Source organism: Rhinolophus hipposideros (assembly GCF_964194185.1).
Source record: "Rhinolophus hipposideros genome assembly, chromosome: 6".
In the NCBI taxonomy this organism is placed as follows: domain Eukaryota; kingdom Metazoa; phylum Chordata; class Mammalia; order Chiroptera; family Rhinolophidae; genus Rhinolophus; species Rhinolophus hipposideros.
In genome coordinates, this window is record NC_138052.1 from 36,972,027 (window position 1) to 36,990,104 (window position 18,078).

Consider the following 18,078-nt stretch of genomic DNA (forward strand, 5'->3'; position numbering starts at 1 on the left):
AAGTGGTCTCTAAGACTTTGTCATTATTTGGAGCCAGACTACAGTTGGGATAGGGTGGGGGTAGCAGTTTGTCTACTAGGAGAATCTGGTGGAATCAATTAGGAAAGTTAAGCAGGGTAGCCCAATCAGTGGATGAGTGCTCCTCCTAGGAAAACCCCATCCAGCAATGCTCCCCGGAGTTATTCAAGTGGTCGGGCACTGTAGAGTGGGCCTTGCTGCAATATTAACCTGGAAGGTCGTGAACAAAATTTTGTCATGGGTTTCTTGGAATTCAAGTTAAAGCCATAGTTTCCTTAACAGTTTTCCAATAGTGCTCCATCTTTTACTAAAAGTACAGTTAATCTGTACTCCCCCCCCCCAGAATGTCAGCAAAGAAACGTGTTTCTGATAATTAACGCTCCCTTTGCTGCACAGCTATATTTCATCAGGACTGTCATCACAAATTGCTGCTGCACAGCATAAAACTAAGTAATGAAACACAAAACATGTGCCTTATATAATTTACTACTGATAGGCACAGTTATTCACTATGATCAAAAACACAAAAGCAGTTTCCCAACAAGAATCACACCAAATTCTACCACATCTCTCACCTCAACACAAGACAAACTATTGAGTTTCTTAGGGAAATTTTGTTTCTAAGTAGCTATTGGGTCACACATTGTTTGACAATAATGCTTATAGTCCAAAAGAATCCTTGAGTTCCATGGTGATGGAGTATCTCAGAATGCTTAGCCTGGTTGATCTGTAGGAGGCAGAAAACTTGGTCTTGCAGTCGTACGGCGGGATAGTAAAATTCCTGCCTTCCCAGCCCATAAGGAATTTTCTGAGCATCATTTAATTCATCTTGATTATGGTCATTAAGAAAAACCAAACTAACAAAATCTTTTAAATGACACATCTCTTTTAAAAAATGTCGATTGAGAAAAGATTTTTACCCCTCCTCTCCATTAAGACCCTCTTTTAGTGTCCTTGGTATTTACTGAGTACCTTGTGGGGATCAAGTTGTCTCTTAAAGGCTTCACCTTGTGCAGAAGTTGATGGGCAATTTATGTTAGCCAAAAAAATTCTTGTGAAGTAGATAGTGTTATGGAGTTCTACCCTGTTGGTGTGTTCCTGATATATTTTTTTTAACTGAATTCAATAAACAAATGCTGAGGATTCTGGGTCTTGATTACCCAAGCCCAGCCCCTCTTCCTGTGGAATTTGAACTTGAGATTAGCTCATGCAACTTTGATGATTGCAAGCCTTCTCCTGGAGTGAGACCAAGGATTGCTCAATAATTAAGTGTTGAGATGGTCCCCTTTTTCCTCACCTCACAAGCTGAATCTGGTGGTTGACATTTCAGGCATAAGTCCAATTCTCTTTCATTTTCCCCTCTGCATGAAAAGGAGAGCCAAGAAAGAAATGAGTGACTAGACTTTGTAACTGCTCATTATGGGGCCATTCATTATACTTTTTAGCGTGCAATATGTTAATAAGCTAAGATATCATGGCAGAGGGTCCATAACTCATCTACTGTAATAAATAAGAGTAATGGCAATGATGCCAGTGTATTCTATGGATATAAGGTGCTGTTGCAAGTTGTGACATTTTAAATAAACTTTAGTCTTGAGGTATTTAAAATACATAAAGGCAGTAATGAAATATAGAGTACAACATTAGTGGACACAACAAGTCCTGCCTCCCCAAACCCTGCTAAATAATGATTTAAAATTTTTATCTTGCAATATACAGCTCTTCTGTGATTTTAAGTGAGTTGTAAAACTTTTATGGAGTGTGCCCTAACTTTATTTTTAAAATGTTCTCCATTTTTACAGTAAAGGTGACCCAGAAGTACCTTGTGAGTAATAGAACAACATATTTAAGCAGTTAAATTCACCTCTCTGGACAATACATAAGCCTTCCTGATCCTTACACGTTCCCTGGAAGGAAGTGGGAACAGCAAAGAATCGTGACTTGACTGTTTACCCAAAACATACTGATGTTAACTCTAGAAGTGACTAGGTTGTACTTCAAATGGGAAACCTTAAAATTTCTGCCACTAAGTTGAAATGAGGATTTAAAAGCTGAGGCCAATTATTATAGACACTGGTAGAAAGTCAAATATTTGTAGACCTGAGTGTTGAAATTGTGAGAAGTTTATACCCTCAACACCTGGTTTAGAGTTGTTGTTTTTGGACATACAAAAGCTGATTTAGGCCTGTAGGATGAGTTCAGGCCCATATATGGAGAACTAATTTTAAGTCCAAAAACTAATTAAGATACTCACGTGCTTTTTATTTATTGCCAGTTTCATCATTGAGTTGTAATTCTCCGATTACATCAAGCTCTTGTACATTTCTCAGTGATGCACATTCATTTTCTACTTTCCTTTGATTCTTCTTTTTAAGCATATATACTTTGAAAATAGTCATAGTCTATTAAATATATATGTATATACATATGTATGTATATGTATATGTACATATGTATATATGTATATATGTGTGTGGATATATATATATATGTATATGTATGTATACACACACACACATTTTTGGTTTCAGTTTTACACAGTTTGTGTAGCTCTATTTGGATATAATGACAATAATGTTTAAAAACTGAGAAAACAATGATTCATCTGTTTTTTTCTTTGCTTTCCCACTGAAGTCACATAGAACAACTTAGACTATATTATAACCAATAAAAAGCATTTAGTAAACAGTTTCTTTTATGTGAATCTCTATTAAGTATTATCCAAAAGACATTAGTTTTAGTCACTGAATGAAAGTTCTACTTTCTGTGAACTCCCATGAAATACCTACTTACAAAAATATTTAGTAAGTATGCAATTGTTTATAGAACTCAGGGATCTTTGTACGATCATCTGGATTACACTAATATCCTTTGTTTTAGTATTTATGGAGCCAAGGAACATGGCATTGTGTCTTTTTTCTCAATAGGAATCTGCTATATGAACATTAGCTTCCTTTTTATCTGTACTCATTTGCTCCTCCCTTCTCTCTTCTTTTCACCAACTGAGTAGAAATGTACACTTGAAAACTATACAATTTTCCTAATCAATGTCACCCCAGTAAATTTAATAAATAATAAAAAAAAAGAAGAGAAACCAGCAAGGCTGCAAAGCTGGAAGGCTTGGGAATTGTTTCTCATGTGTCTTTGGAGGAAATGGGAGAAGTCTCTACACCTGGAAAGCAGGTGGAGAGTGAGGACAGATGCCTTTATTTCAGGGAATGTTAGGCAAAGAGTAAGAGTCTCTACTGGGTAAAGTTTCAGTGGGAGGGAAAAAGGAAAATATTCCCTTTTGTCAATAGACCCTCCCAGTCCTAGCATACTCCCTAGAGGAGTAGGAGATAGAAACATCAGAGAAGAGTAGCAAAGAGAAGGTAAGGGAGAGGCAAGTTGGTGGGATATACAAGGAGGGAGGTATGAGAAAGAGGAAGAAGCTGGAGAGCCACCAGGGATCCATTCTGGGGAGGGAGTCTGGTGTTGGGCAAGCCAGAGGTGGGGAGGGTAGAGGACCCCACTGGTTGGTAAGGAAGGGAGAATGCCCAGAGGCCTTTTTCCCAGGGCTATTTTCTTTAGGCATTGTCCCATTGTTCACATTGCTTCATTAATGTCTTTGTCACAATCTAAAAACAGCCAAACCATCATATTACTTAAAAAATATATATTAAAAAGGCTTTTTAACAAGGTCCCGTGTGGGTTATCTCTCAACAATTTTTATATCTTTCATATTGGAAGGAAATCAAATCCTCTAATACACACACACACACACACACACACAAATCGTCTTCATGTCATATCAAAAAATGCATATTTTATAATATTCTTGTAGCTTTCAATTATGTGTATACATGTACCAGTATGATTATTTTTAAAATTATTTTAAAGGGCTAACATTAAGGAACTTTTTGGAGTGATGGCTCTGTATCTTCAAGGTGGTTATACAAATTTATACATGTGTTAAAATTCATAAAACAATATGCCAAAATAAAAAAAAGCCAGTAAAATACATTTTATTGTCACAAGAAAAAAAGTCCAGCTTTCTTACCAGATCTCAGCGCTCTCTCTCTCTCTCTCTCTCTCTCTCTCTCTCTCTCTCTCTCTCTCTCTCTCTCTCTCTTTCCCTCCCTCCCTAGCATTAAGGTTAAGGTGACTATTGAGAAGAGACTAGATTTACTTGAAAGGTCTAAACTTGCTCTATTTAAACATCAATGCATCCAACTTAACAACACTTATTAAAGACTTGCTGTGGAATTCACAAAAAGTCACTTCCCTTAAGGAGCAGGTGTTTTGTTTTTACCCTCAGTGTGTTCCAGTGGACTGAAGTTCAGGAGGTCTGTGCTCTCCTTCCTTTTACCCCTTGAACTTCAGTGGTTCTCCTTTGCAAAGGGGGGTTAATTACTTTTCTTTCCTCGAAAGCACTGGTATGATGATGTCCCGTGAGGGCCAGGGAGAGAGCTGTGTAAACTGCACAGTGTGATACAAATATGGGCATTATTGGAACCAACTCTGTGTACCCTCAAGTTCAAAGAGTGGACAGCAGGATCGAGGTGGCATCTCTGCTTCTTTGCTGAAGAGGAGAAACAGCAAAGGAGTTGGTCTTCTCTTAGTTCTCCAGGATACTGTAGGTGTTGACATTCCTAAGACTGCGTTAAACAGCCCCCACTCATACATCCTGGTATCCCAGGAAGAAGGGAGGATGCAGCTGGGAATATAATGTCCCTATTGTTAAGAGAAATCTTTTGGAGCAAGGATGAAAATGTCTCCAAGCACAGGGCTGAAGTTCAGATGGCGTGGGCCAAATTGTCTCTTTACAGTTGGCAACCACTCTGATTGGTTGGCGGTCATGCTCCAACGATGTTCGATGATGTTGAACATAACCCTTGTAGGCAGAGACCATTGAGGCAGCATAAATAAGTGTGGTGGCTTAGTGTAAACATCCTAACGCCCTCTTGGTTCATTTCTCTTTTTACCACTTTTGAAGAGACATGGTTACAGGGAAATATTTTATGGCTGTAGGAAAAGTGGCAGTGCAGTGGAAAATGGAAATGGGTGCATGGCCTCAGAGCAAGTAAAGAATGATGAGAACTGTCACCAATTATGGGTAAAGGGGACAGCTGCTACTTGGCTACAAACTAAGGGTTTTTAACCTTTATTGGGGCATGGTCCCCTTTGGCAGTCTGGTGAAGCCTCTAGATCTTTTCTCAGGATGATGTTTTTAAATGAAATAAAACACACACAATTACAATGGAAACTACGTCAAAACAAAGGGATCCCACAGACCTAGGTTAAGAGCAATATCCCTGTGCAGCAATATGGGTCTTGATTTTCTTAGAGAAGCCGAGTTCCAAATTTTTATTTGACTCTTTTGATTTTTAAGTGTCAACATCAATTTTTTTTTTTTTTTTTAATCTTGAGCCAATGTACCTAAGCACATGTCTGAGTTGGGTCTGGCTGCTGCTCACCACTTTGAAACACCCATATTGGAGACTGTGGAGACTCTTTGTAAATAAGGAAGGGTGATGATCCCATATGATGTCAACAGACAAGACTGGAGACATTGTCATGGCCAAACCAGGGAAAGCCTAACACATGGTCATATGTCCAATGGAAGAGGACAAAACATGGCAGAGAGAATGCATGCATCCTTTGTGCTTAGATTCAAGTTCATAACAAGGTCAGTCATTATTTTCCTTCCTTTGTGATTTTAATTTTAGTATTCCACCTTCAATTGTAATTTCCCACTGAAATAATTAAATAGATTTTTAAAAATTTGGGTTTAGGATTTTTAAATTTACCTTCATTGCTTCTTTCTACCAACTCTTAGAAAATGGATTTTTCACCTGATGGGAAAGAGAGGGGCAGCTACTGTCATGCTATCAGTACATAGGTAGACACCAAATGCAAAACGGAGGGGCGGTCCCTATTTCAAAAAAAATTGCTTACAATTATAGTCTTTAGAAAGAATTTTTACTTGTCCTGAACATAATTGAAATTAGGTAAGATCAAATAAGTATCACTTTAAATTATTAGAAAATATATTGAGCTCTGAAAAGAGTCATGACATCCATATACATTTACTTACAAATGGGTCCCACATTCCAAAAAATGGAAGCCACACCATAAGTCCAGTAAGTTATTTTTGTTCAAATGAAGTCAGTAAATTGTATAGGGAGACCTTTTCCAGGTCGGTGGCTTCTAAATTTTTTTGACCACTGTGTGTAGAAGACAAGTATATTGCATCATGATATATTTGATGTTACATGTATAAAAATATATTTATAAAAAAAAAATTCTGTGAAATAGTACTTTTACTGAGAAACATGTTTTCTAATTTATTCTATGGTCCTGTTTTAAAATGTTAATATGAACACACTAAATTGACTTCACAACCCTCTAATGGGCTGTGACTTGCACTTTGACAAGTAATGTTATGATAAGTCACCATGTTTCTTCAAACCTATGCACAGTTCCTCATTCTCAGGTTCTCTCCAGAAAATTCCAGGACCCATCCAGTCTGCACTAGGGCCCTCTGTCTTCATTAACCTATTCTAGGCTTTTGCAAAGAATAGGTTCTGTACCATAATCAGCCTCCATCCTCTTAATTCTTTAATTTATTCTTTCATTCATTTTTTATTGCTAATTTTATTCATTCAATGAAATATTTATTGAATATCCACCATGTAGCACACACAGGTCTTATATCTAGAGCTGTGGGCACATGAATGGATGATTATAATGTCATGTGTTAAGAACTGAGCCAGGTATACCCAGGTAGTGACAGAATAACCGAGCAATGCACCTGGTGACAGTGAGCTTGAAAGGATATGACGGATGGACCAGGGGAAGTCTCTGACTAGACAATCTCGTGCAGATGCTCAGTGTCCTACAAAATAAACCCTCGGGTAGGAAGTGGGTCCATAGACCAGAGGCCTGGGTGTGGGGTGGGCATGGGAAGGGAGTCTGTGATGACAAGATGAGCTGAAGTCTTTGGAGAATAGTGGTGGTGAGGGGTAAGGAGAGGCCATGAGACTGCAGGGAAATTTGAAGGGCGCCTGGCCCAGTGCTCAGTTTTTCTCCCACACAGAGCTGACTTTGCAAAAGCATGTTATTTTCATGTTGACAGAGGATTAATTCCTGCAAACAGCAAAAACTTAAGTCTTGAGCTTGGAATGAATATAGGACTCCCAAGATTACTCCTTATGAAGAGCCTCTTCTCCCTCTGAAAGTTCAAAATTATGAGCTCATGGAAGGTATTTAGTAATGGTCATCCTACTGCTTCCATTTAGCAGATGAGGACAACAGAAGCTGGTGACCTGCCCAAGGCCACATGGCTGTTCTTTGGGAAAGTCGGGCCTGGCAGCTGGTCTCCTGCCTCATGCACCATCCTGGGTGGCACCTGGTGATTACATGACCAGGAACTTCTGGAGGGGCTGAACATGGCACTTGGGTAGCCTCTCTTTTGTCTCATTGCCTTTTGCTACTTCCCATGCAGGCCAGAAGGAGGTGCCCTACACAAGTGGGTCATTGTTTTGGCAGATGATGGCTTCTTGCTTAGAGGGTTCAGCTGAAGTCAGTAGGTCGCTGCAGTCTCTAATGGAATCTCTTTTGTTCAAGCAACAAATGTTTGGGTTGGCAGGAGCTTCTGAAACTTGCCACATTGGTCTCTTGAGCTCCTTTTAGCGCTGGATTCCCTTTCAGTGTCTGGGGAAGACTTCTTGGGGTCAAATCTATTTAATTTTGTAGGCCTTTAACTAGTTTTTTCCTTTGGTAGACTAAAACGTGGCATTGTTAGACATTTAATGTGCATAAAAATCACCTAAGAGCTTTTCGGCAGGGACCGCCATCTTCCAGTAATTCATCAAAATGACCAACTCAAAGGGAAAGAGGAGAGGCACCCGCTATATGTTCTCTAGGCCTTTTAGAAAACATGGAGTTGTTCCTTTGGCCACATACATGCGAATCTACAAGAAAGGTGATATTATAGACATCAAGGGAATGGGCACTGTTCAAAAAGGAATGCCCCGCAAATGTTACCATGGCAAAACGGGAAGGGTCTACAATGTTACTCAGCATGTGGTTGGCATTGTTGTAAACAAACAAGTCAAGGGCAAGATTCCTGCCAAGAGAGTTAATGTTCGTATTGAGCATATTAAGCACTCTAAGAGCCGAGATAGCTTCCTGAAACGGGTGAAGGAAAATGATCAGAAAAAGAAGGAAGCCAAAGAGAAAGGTACCTGGGTTCAACTGAAACGCCAGCCTGCCCCTTCCCACCCTCCCCCCCCCCCCCCCAGAGAAGCACACTTTGTGAGAACCAATGGAAAGGAGCGTGAGCTTCTGGAGCCCATTCCCTATGAATTCATGGCATAAGTGTAAAAAAATAAAAGACCTTTGTAAAAAAAACACACACAAAAAATATCACCTAATAACTTGTTAAAAGTGCCAATCCCAGAACCTATTCCCAGACATTCCAAGTCTTAGCTTTTTAGGGTGAGGGAACCCAGAAACCTACCTTTTAAATATTTTTCTCAAGGACAGTGATGCATATATTCCCTTAGAGCACATTTGTAAAAATTATAGAGTAAGAGCATATACGGTTTGAGTAAAAGAAAGACCTGGGATGCCCAGAAATTGTCTTCTCTCCTGACTAAAACAAAGTTTAAGGACCAAAAGACTTCCTTCAACTAACCCACTGAGACCACTTAGAATAGCCTCCTTTCCCTAACCTGCCAGAAAATCTCCACAAGTTGACCTGCAAGGGAGCAGGATTGGAATGTAAACTGCATGGGAAAAGATCACATTGAAAGTCCTTTAATTAGCAATACGGCCCCAAGCCCAGGGAAAAACCAGGGAGTTTAAGTGGCAGATTGCACAGTGGCCACAAGGTGGCGATCTTCTGCATCTATTTGAAGAGGTCTGAGGGTTATCAGGTTTAACTTGTTTTCAGTATCAAATACATCATTGACTTTAAAAAGTGTGCATTAATTTTAATCCAATACTGACATGCTCTAGAAGGAGGAATGTAGTGAGACTTCCACATCAGACCCCAGAAAAAAAGATAGATACCTGTTTGAGAAAGGGCTATAATCTTTGCAAAATGAAAAATGTCAGTCAAAAAAAGTATCTTAAAAGCTTTCCGAGTAGTTTTTTTTTTTTTTTTTTTTTTTTTTGAGAACTAGCAGGTGCAATTTGGTCATTAAAATTAAAGAAATCATCATCTGGTAAAATTTCCTTTCTGTTGGTCAGTAGTTAGGATCAGAAAATAAAAAAGAGACTGGATAAACATATAAACACCAGTGCCATTCTGAACCAAAAATGACAGGCCTGCAGTGACCTTGCCGGTCTTTTCCAGTGGTCCCAGGCTGTGCTGCTTGGCTTGAAGTGATGCTGTGGAGAGCCCTCAAGGCTGCCTCTCTCTGCTCAGCCCCCTGGCTTCCTCACTGGCTGCTGCCCCTCCTGAATTGTTGGGAGAAACGTTCAGGTCAACACCAGCCACGCCGCAGCTCTCCTGTCATTTCTGGGACCTCAAGTGAGACCAAGGCACCATTCCACAGGGATAGGCTAAAACTGATAGCAAAGGCCCTGGTCAGCAGAGAGGGCTGGTCCCTTAGTGGGCTTTGAGCCACATGTGTACATATCCGGGCACATTTAATGCAGGGAACAACCCTGTTCAGAGCCTCACAGTGAGGCTGTCCCATCTGAGCATAGGCACAATGTGTGTAGGGAGGTCCGAAGGACAGGAGTGTGGAGGGATACAAGCCACTTCCTCACTTTCCAAGGGCACGTGGGAAAGTTGGCCTCCCATCCTACCCACTCATCTGGAAGAAGAAACCCTGGAAAGTAAGAGGACATCACTGATGGACATACAAGGGGCAACCAGGACATAAAAAGTGGTGAGGGAACAGGCATCCACAGCTGGGCCTTCCTCTCTTTCACTTTTCCTTGTTTCTCCCATCATGCTCTTAGTCAGGATAGGAAGTCATGGCAGGGGGGAAACTCTTGTCAAGAAGAAAGAGCTGAGGGGCCATTTTCTTAGAAATTTGGAGAGTGCAGGAGAGATGCCTGAGATGTGTCTCTTCCTTACTTTTTTATCTTCACAGTGTGGGGCCAGGGCAAAGGCCCCAAGGTCCTGTTTATTTGAGGGACAGCCATCCTTTGGTTATTCTCTGCTCAGGCCCACTCATTTCAGGGAAAATCACTGAAAGCTTTGGCAGACAGGACAGTTCTCTACACAGTCTCCAGAACTGTGTCCCCGTAGAACCTTCCCTGTACTGCTAGGCAGCTGAGGAAGCCACTTTTATGGCTGAGGAGAGACACCCTTCTTAGCAAGGCCCTCTTTCATTGCCTTATCCATGGATCCAGGGAGATGGGCTGCCCAAAGCTAGACCCACAGAAAGAGCTCAAATCTTGCCAATGGCCATGACACTGCTGGGCTGTGTTTAATGTAAAATACAGTAAGCGATACAAGGGCAAGCAGTTTATTTAGTGACCCTCTACATGTAAACCACATCCCACACCCAGTGTAATAAATGCCTTATCTTCGAGGTATAATGTCTCACTGAGCTGGGCTGATTTACTTACACTCAGGTAGTCAACTCTTAGGGGCAAGAACGGAAAAATGTAGAGATTAGCTTTAAGAAGCAACTTTTGGGGTTTTTGTTCGTTGGATTTTACCTTGCAGGGCAGATTTCATGTGTGAAGATAAAGTTTCTGATCCACCACGAGAAAGGCTGGCGATTTTCTGATGAGTGGGACTGGATTTGCACAGATTCTCCTTTTGGGTCTCTGCACAACCATCAGCACTGACAGGCGGTCAGCCCAACCCAGAGAAAGTGAGGAAAGCTCGCAGGCTTGCACAGGGGCTGGAGTCGCGAGGTGAGCCTCAAGGGACAAGAACTCTCAGCAGCTGTTCTGCCTGCCTCCTTACCCCTCCTTGCACACAACACACTCCCTTGCAAGATAGTCGATTGGAAATGAATTTTGCCTTAAATGAGACATCTTTATAAGCATGGATGCCTAAACCATAAAATAAGAAATAGAAACAATTTCCCTCCAAAATATTTAGCAATATTAAATTAAATATTTAATTTAAACTAATAATTAACTAAATGTACTCTTCTCAGATAAAAGCAGCCCTTCCTAACTAATTGAGTTTCTTGTAATTAGATTTTTTTAAATAATCATTTTTTAAAAAATAATGTTTTCTTTGGAAGCTGATGCTGTGTTGACTGGCAGTCAAATTACCAGAATCTTAGACATTTTAATATCACTTTAGATAATTAATTTTATTGCTTTAATTTCCAACTATAGTGACTTTGAACTCCGTCTGGCAGCCATGTAGATATTAGTCTCACAGAAGACTTTGCTGAATGGCTGATATGTTGCATGATTTGGCAAGGCCACAGAATTACAATATAGAGTCTAATCCTTGCTGTATACAGAGTAACTTTATAACTTATCGTCTAAACCGGGACACTTCTGAGAGTAAATAAGACAGTATTCATAATTACTCCAGGAAAACAGTTATAAACTGGGATATACAGCAAAGTTTTTTCTTCAAAGTTATTTCACAGAAAGTAAGGAGATGCAGACATAAATATAGATATTATTCAAGTTCTCGTGAAGTTTCTCATATTCTAGGCCAGCATTTAAAGCGTCTCTCTCTTTTAACTACAAAATACTATCTAAGAAAGACATCCTGAAGTGATTCAATCATTGCTAGTTTTGCATTTTTATAAAGGTTGACAAATGGAAATGAGTTTTAAAAAGAAGGCCTAGAAATTTGACACAGATTTTTATTTGACACATAATTATTTCTGGGGGTAGTCCCACAAAATTTCAGTTTTTTATAAGTGTTTGGATTTTGCAAACACTTAAAAAAGCAAAAAGTGGTTGTGCTATTAGCCTATAGGATGAATGGAAACTCCTATTAGTATGAAAGCTGTGGTTTGGAAGGAATTTTTCAATGACAATATCATACATGATTTCTAAAAGTACTAATGCCAAACAACTGAGACATGAAGATATGTGCTCAGGACAACTCAGTAAAATATTTAAGAAATTTGGCTGAAGGAGAATTGTGAGGAAGGAGATAATGAAAATAGAAAACCTGTGAAGACTAAATATGAGTGGAAAAAATTTTAAATTAAGAATCATTTTACATGATACAGGATTTTTACATTAATATATAATTTAATTAACAAATTAAATATTGTGAATAAACATTTGAATGTTTCATTCATATCCCTCCCTAAAAGTTTATATATTCAAATTGGCCAAACACTTTCCTTTGGATCTTCTTAAGGGGAATCACCTTGTATTTGGTGTCAGCTCATATCCTGGCATATGTTGCCATCAATATATGGATTTCTATTCTGTGTATGTTTGTATACAAGGCTCCTGGGATTAAGGCTGGGAGAATGAGGGGTCCCCACGACTTCTTGTCTAGACAGAAAATTCATCAGGACTCTACGTGGTAGAACGAAACATTGAGCCTGGGATGTGTGCTTTCTTTATCCTAAGTCCAGCTGCTGTCTTTCAAACTACCACCACTTGTGGGGTAAGAGACTATGAATATCAGCAGATCCTAAATATTAGCAGATGAATATCAGGGTTTCTGCAACCAAAGTCTCTCAGGGCTACACGGAATGGCCTGGGGTGGTTACTTTCCATCGTGTCTCTAAGAAGCCTCGTTCATAGAACTAAGCCTTAACCTAGTTTGGTGATCTCAGGTACATTTATCAAAAGTCAACCACTGGATGGATCTGGAAGGAAGGATGTGTCGGCCTGGTCTCTTCCCCTCTCTCAGGAGCTTAGCATCTAGTTGGGGGTGGCTAGGCGTGCTCGTGTACTAACCAACTCTGCAACTGCAGGCAAGTCCCTTAAATTCACTGAAAGAGTTAGATGAGTTTCCTTCTGGAGCTGACTAGTTCTTTTATCTATGAGAGTAAAAGGACAGTGAAAAGTTCACCTAAATGGTCCAGAAAGTGAATACCTCAGAAGTAAAAAGAAATGAAACATCAGTGTGGCTGGAGTGATTAGGGAAATCCTCCGGTTTCTTAAGTTTTCATGATGAAAGGAGATTGGGCTTCTCTAAATTTAGATTATCCTTTTAGTTTCGTAGATTTTGGAATAGGAAGTAAACTGAGGGTCAGGTAGGAGAATTCACTTAACCTACAATACATACAAGATAGATAAAAGGCCCTAAGAACCAAAGAAAATATCTGGCCTCCTAAACCTAAAGTAAGGTTGCTATGTTGAGCAACTTGGGAAATAAGGAAATCACGTGTTTCTGGAGGCCTTCTTCTAAAATTTGATGGCTCCATACTCTTGATTTGGACCTTAAGAGGAATGTCAGAGATTTGGAGGTGCTAGGACTGAGCTGAGGATGGGTGAGGAGTGCAGATCTGGGGCCCGGGATGCTGGAGCAGCTCCAGGACTTAGCTATCTTCTAACAAGGATCTGAGGCACCCTCCAGTGTCTGTGCGGGAGGCTTACAGCTTTGACGCTCATTCTCCAAATTGCTCTAGTTACCTTTTTGGTTGGTAACACGCAGAGCTGGATAACCAGTTACGTGAACTTCTCCGTAGAATGCACACAAATCATAACGATGCCCTCAGAAGGCTATGAGATAACATTGAGAAAACAGATTCCATGCCTGTCCCCATCTAGATGGCTCTAGCTCCTAGATTTTGGGTTTTCCTTAAAATTGGAGTCTCTGGGTTGGGTAAAATACTCACTTGCTCTCTTTAGAAAGCATTTCTCTCTTGTTTTAAGCCAGGATCATTGGAATCCAGTCATGAGCACGATCACCACAATTATTATCCAAAAGCCTGCCCCGAGTGCCCCCTCCCTGTGCGCGGTGCTCCTCACGCAGAATGCACACCTTCAACAGCTGAATGTTGCATTCATTGCTGGGCAGCACATTTCATGAGGGATATTAGAAACCAGAAAGCTCCCAGAAGAGTGTTGCCGGATGGTACAGGATGTGGAAATGATGGGGGTAAAAACAAAACAAACAAACAAACAAAAAAAACCAGGAGAAAGAACTAAGGATCTCCAGTCTGGAGAAGAGAACACTAACTTAAAAATTGAAAGCTAACAGCTGCCCAGAATGCAGAATTGGGACCCGATATTGCTCATGTGGGTTGTGTGGAAAGAAGAACTGAATAAAATGTAGAGCCATTCAGTATTGGAATGGGCTGGATTGAAATCATGAGCGCCCTGTCACAGACGTGTTCGTGGAGAGACGAGGTGAGCATCTTTCAGGATGCCATACTGGGGACCCTTCTTAAAGTCACTTGCAGAGAAAGACGCTGAGTTTGACCTGGGGATACAAATAGACGGATGACGAAGCGCCCACTTTCGTGAGACCTACTGCCTTGCAGAAGAAAGGAGGCCTAAGTGAAAGCATAAATGTAGAGATGTACATGACAGAGACCAGGGGAGACACTGAGACCTGGCGGTGGGGAGGGAAGCGGTAAATGCAGAAGGCTTCCTTCGAAGGTGGGATGTGTGCTGGCAGCTCCGGGACTCAGATAAATGGTGAGGGAAATTCCAGGGGTACTGCTGTGCTACAGGGAACACTGTGAAGGAAGGATTGTGCTAGAACAAGTAGTATGCCTAGGATAGAGAGAAGGGTTTCTGAGGAGAGGGCTCATAAAGAAGAGACCCCCATACAGGCCAGATTCTGAAAATCCTTGAAAGGCAGGTTGTTGGAGTCAATCCTCTGCTAGTACTTGAGTTGCTAAGTAGCAATACTTTTCCGATTCGACAGTCAGTGCCGGATTCTTTGTGCAGGGGCCTCACAGAGGCCAAATATTAGTTAGGGCAGAAAGCAAGTAACGTCTTTCATCACTGGAGGTTCCAGCCCTAACAGGTTTTTAAGGGAAATAGTACATTCTTTTGGCATTTGTCGGTATCAGCCTACCCCACCCCTAAACCCGCATAGCCCACTGTATAATTACCCCCAGGAGGCCAGAGTTCATTTAGAACAGCAAGTGTAGGCAACACCCAGCTATTAGAACTCAAATTTCAGAGCTCTCGCTAAATTCTGGCCTGAAGCATTTTGGAGATGGGAGGAGGTCCCAAAGGTGGGGGCCCTTTTGAGGTTGATATTTCCTGCCTTAAATGAAGGTCTGTGGTTTCTGAGGTTGGCCTGGGCAGGCTGTGTTCCTGGAGTGAGGGGTGTAGTTCCCTCCCAGGGAGGGCTGGTCTCCTCAGCGCTGGCTACAGGCCTGCCCATGGCCTCTCCACATCCTCAGAGACACGTACTGGCCTACTCTCTCGCTTTCTGCATGTAGCTGGGCATTTGGGAGGGAAGTTCACATGAGACTCCGGGCTGCTCCTGTGACCTGCTGCCCTAGATGGGAGGGATGGTCCACACAGGGAGTGTGGAAGGGGAGCTTTTCCAGAAGGGATCGTCCAGTGGGACTGTGAGCAGCCTGTTTCCTGAGAGAAGAAGAAGCCGTGACGTAGGCAGTTCAGCTGTTGGTCTCCATGCAGGGTAATTCCTCAGCCAACACAGTAGCAGTAACCACCCTGTTCTATGTAAGAGCTGCCTGCAGACAGCTGCCCCATGTGTTCTAATTTAAGGGGTCCTGGAAGCCCCTCCATAGCTTCCACATTAGCCTATTCTGAGTTTTAAAATGCTACCATTAGGATAGATTCACTGGATTTTAGCACAAATCTCATCCTGAGGGTCTCTTTAAAAATGCAATTTTACTAGAATGCAATAAATTAGTCTATTGGTTCATTCCTCCCTGATAAGAGGAATGTAGTGCCCTGAAAGTGTTTGCGTTAGGAGTTGGAGAAGGCAGCCCACCACACTTGAAAGTTTTGAATTGAGAGTTCAGAGAGCACCAAAGGCCACAGTTACTTTCTTCAGAATATGCCATGGGCAAACCCAGACCCAGTCAAGTAGCGTCTTCTGTCTCTTGGGACAGAAGAGCCCAGGATAAGTCTCTATACTCTAAAACGGATGCTTTTAAAAAAAATTATTTTTCAATTACAGTTGACATACAATATTATATTAGTTTCAAGTGTACCATATAGTGAGTAGATGTGTATATACCTTATGAAGTGATCACCCTGATAAATCTAGTACTCATCTGTCATAAAATGGATGCTTTTTTTTTTTTTTTTTTTTTTTTTTTTTTAATTGGCAAAATGGGTTTATTTGGGGATAGCAAAGAATTGCAATTTGGGATGAGGATGCTGTAGCACAAACTATAGGCAAGTCAAGCGAACAAAGGAGGGGAACCATTACTTTACAGAAGAAAAGGAGGAAGTTGGCCAGAGGCCGTGCTTTGAATGCAAGTCCTTTAGTGGAAAGTGAGAGTTCGGGGCAGTGACGCCTTCTCACTGGCTGAGTTGAGGTGGTTCCCCTTGACTGGGCTTGTTGCTGGGCAAGGAGAAAACCTATAAAATGGATGCTTTTCATGCCCAGTTTTATGTTCTGTCTCTTCGGGAGGAAAAAACTTAGGAATCCAGAGTGTGATCATGATGACCAATGCCACCCTTCCAATCTTGGCCTGACTTGTCTGGTGTTCTTGCATTCTTTTTACCATCAGGGCCTTTGTCTTTGAAGTTGGCTGGAGATTCTCAAGTCTGTTCTCTGTGGGGAGGAGGCATGTTTTCACTGAGCACCCACACAGCACCCAGCAGGACGTGGAATGTTCTCCATATCTATCGCAGTCCAGAAGCCAATGTCTGGGACCATCACACATAAAGCAAAGGCTTCTGCTCAGATGCTTTCCAGAGAGAGAGAAACCATCCAGCAGGTGTCAGTAAGTTCTAAGATGTGCAGGGAGCCACCGTGACAATCAATCACGCTCTTTTCTAAACTAGTTTAGCATTCAAGACCCGCAGAGGGGAGGTGACTGACGGGAAGACCTGAAGAGGAGAGCAGGGAGGGGAAATAGAAGTCTGCTTCTTTGCAGAGAGCCGAGATTTGTCATGCGTCTGAGGAGTCTAGGAAGTCTGTGCTACAGAGCCCAGGCTGAGAAATGCATGGTGATTGACAAGGCAGAGGTTTGAGGCACCAGATCACAGTTCATTCTGTCTGTCTCGCTGCCACACGGCGCAATGCTGTTTTGGCCTTACCGGGAGGCAGCCTGTTTAAGCCTTAGGCTTCTCATCCAACCAGAATGAAGGCTGAGCTGAGGAGACTGTGAAGGGCCTAAGCGCTGTCAGTCCAGCCTGGCAGTCTCCATGCTACACGAAGGTGACCCTCCACCATGCAAAGTTGTGCAAGTGGGAAGCCCCATTTCTGCCTTGGGTTGGGGCCCCATTTTTGCCTTGGCATCAGACCGGGTTCTAGAAGAGGGGAGGTAGAGGTGTGGAGAAGAGCTTTTTACTTCACTATATCCTCTTTGTCTGAGCAGCATTTATTGAGAGACTGCTACTTTCAAGTGCAGTGCTGGAAACGACAGCAGTTACGCAGAGATACAATACCGGGTGCCTAAGTTGGGGGGATCAGCATCTTAATGCGGACTCTGGTATTCACAGTTGTTGATCAGCATGCCATCCCATTCCTATGGTGCTGGTTCCAATCAAACAAATCCCTTCTCCATTTTATAGGATCCTGATAGAGTTATCAATGGAGCACCATCCCCTATTACTCTACGAATGGCATTGTGACCTAGGTGACTACTCAGAGTGCGTGCTGGCATCACTGTGGGTGTTTTGTTTCTTCAGCCAAAGGAGTGATGGGCGGGGTAGAGGCAAGAGCAAAAAAAATGAAGGAAAATAAAAAAGAAAATAGGGCTTCAAAAAACAAAACAACTTGCCTGGGGTCACATAGCCAGTAAGTGGTAGAGTTAGGCTTTGAACACAGACAGTCTCCCTTGAGAAAGCATAAGAGCTTAACCAGTATGTTCATCTCTTGCAAATACCATTTCTGTCAGTTCTTTAATGGGTCATCATCTACCTGCCTTCTATTCTTTGTACTTGCCGTTCCCTCTTCCTCATACATCCTCCGCCTTGCCTAACTAACTGTACTCCTTCTTCAGATCTCAGCTAAAACCTCACCTCCACTGGGAAGCCTTCCCCGATAGAAAACAAAAACAA

At 41.7% G+C, this 18,078-nt stretch overlaps 2 protein-coding genes across 2 annotated transcripts in view; one reads left to right on the plus strand and one right to left on the minus strand.

Annotated features, from left to right (window-relative positions):
- Positions 1–18,078, minus strand: part of CCDC148 (coiled-coil domain containing 148) — a gene marked incomplete at its 3' end in the record, with an annotated part of 459,403 nt that overhangs the window by 135,349 nt on the left and 305,976 nt on the right. The gene's annotated exons all lie outside the window — the stretch shown is intronic.
- LOC308499010 (large ribosomal subunit protein eL21-like) lies at positions 7,876–8,379 on the plus strand (the record flags this gene model as incomplete). Its single annotated transcript, XM_081051805.1, has 1 exon — positions 7,876–8,379. One exon carries the CDS (start codon positions 7,876–7,878, stop codon positions 8,377–8,379), a length of 504 nt encoding a protein of 167 aa, XP_080907931.1.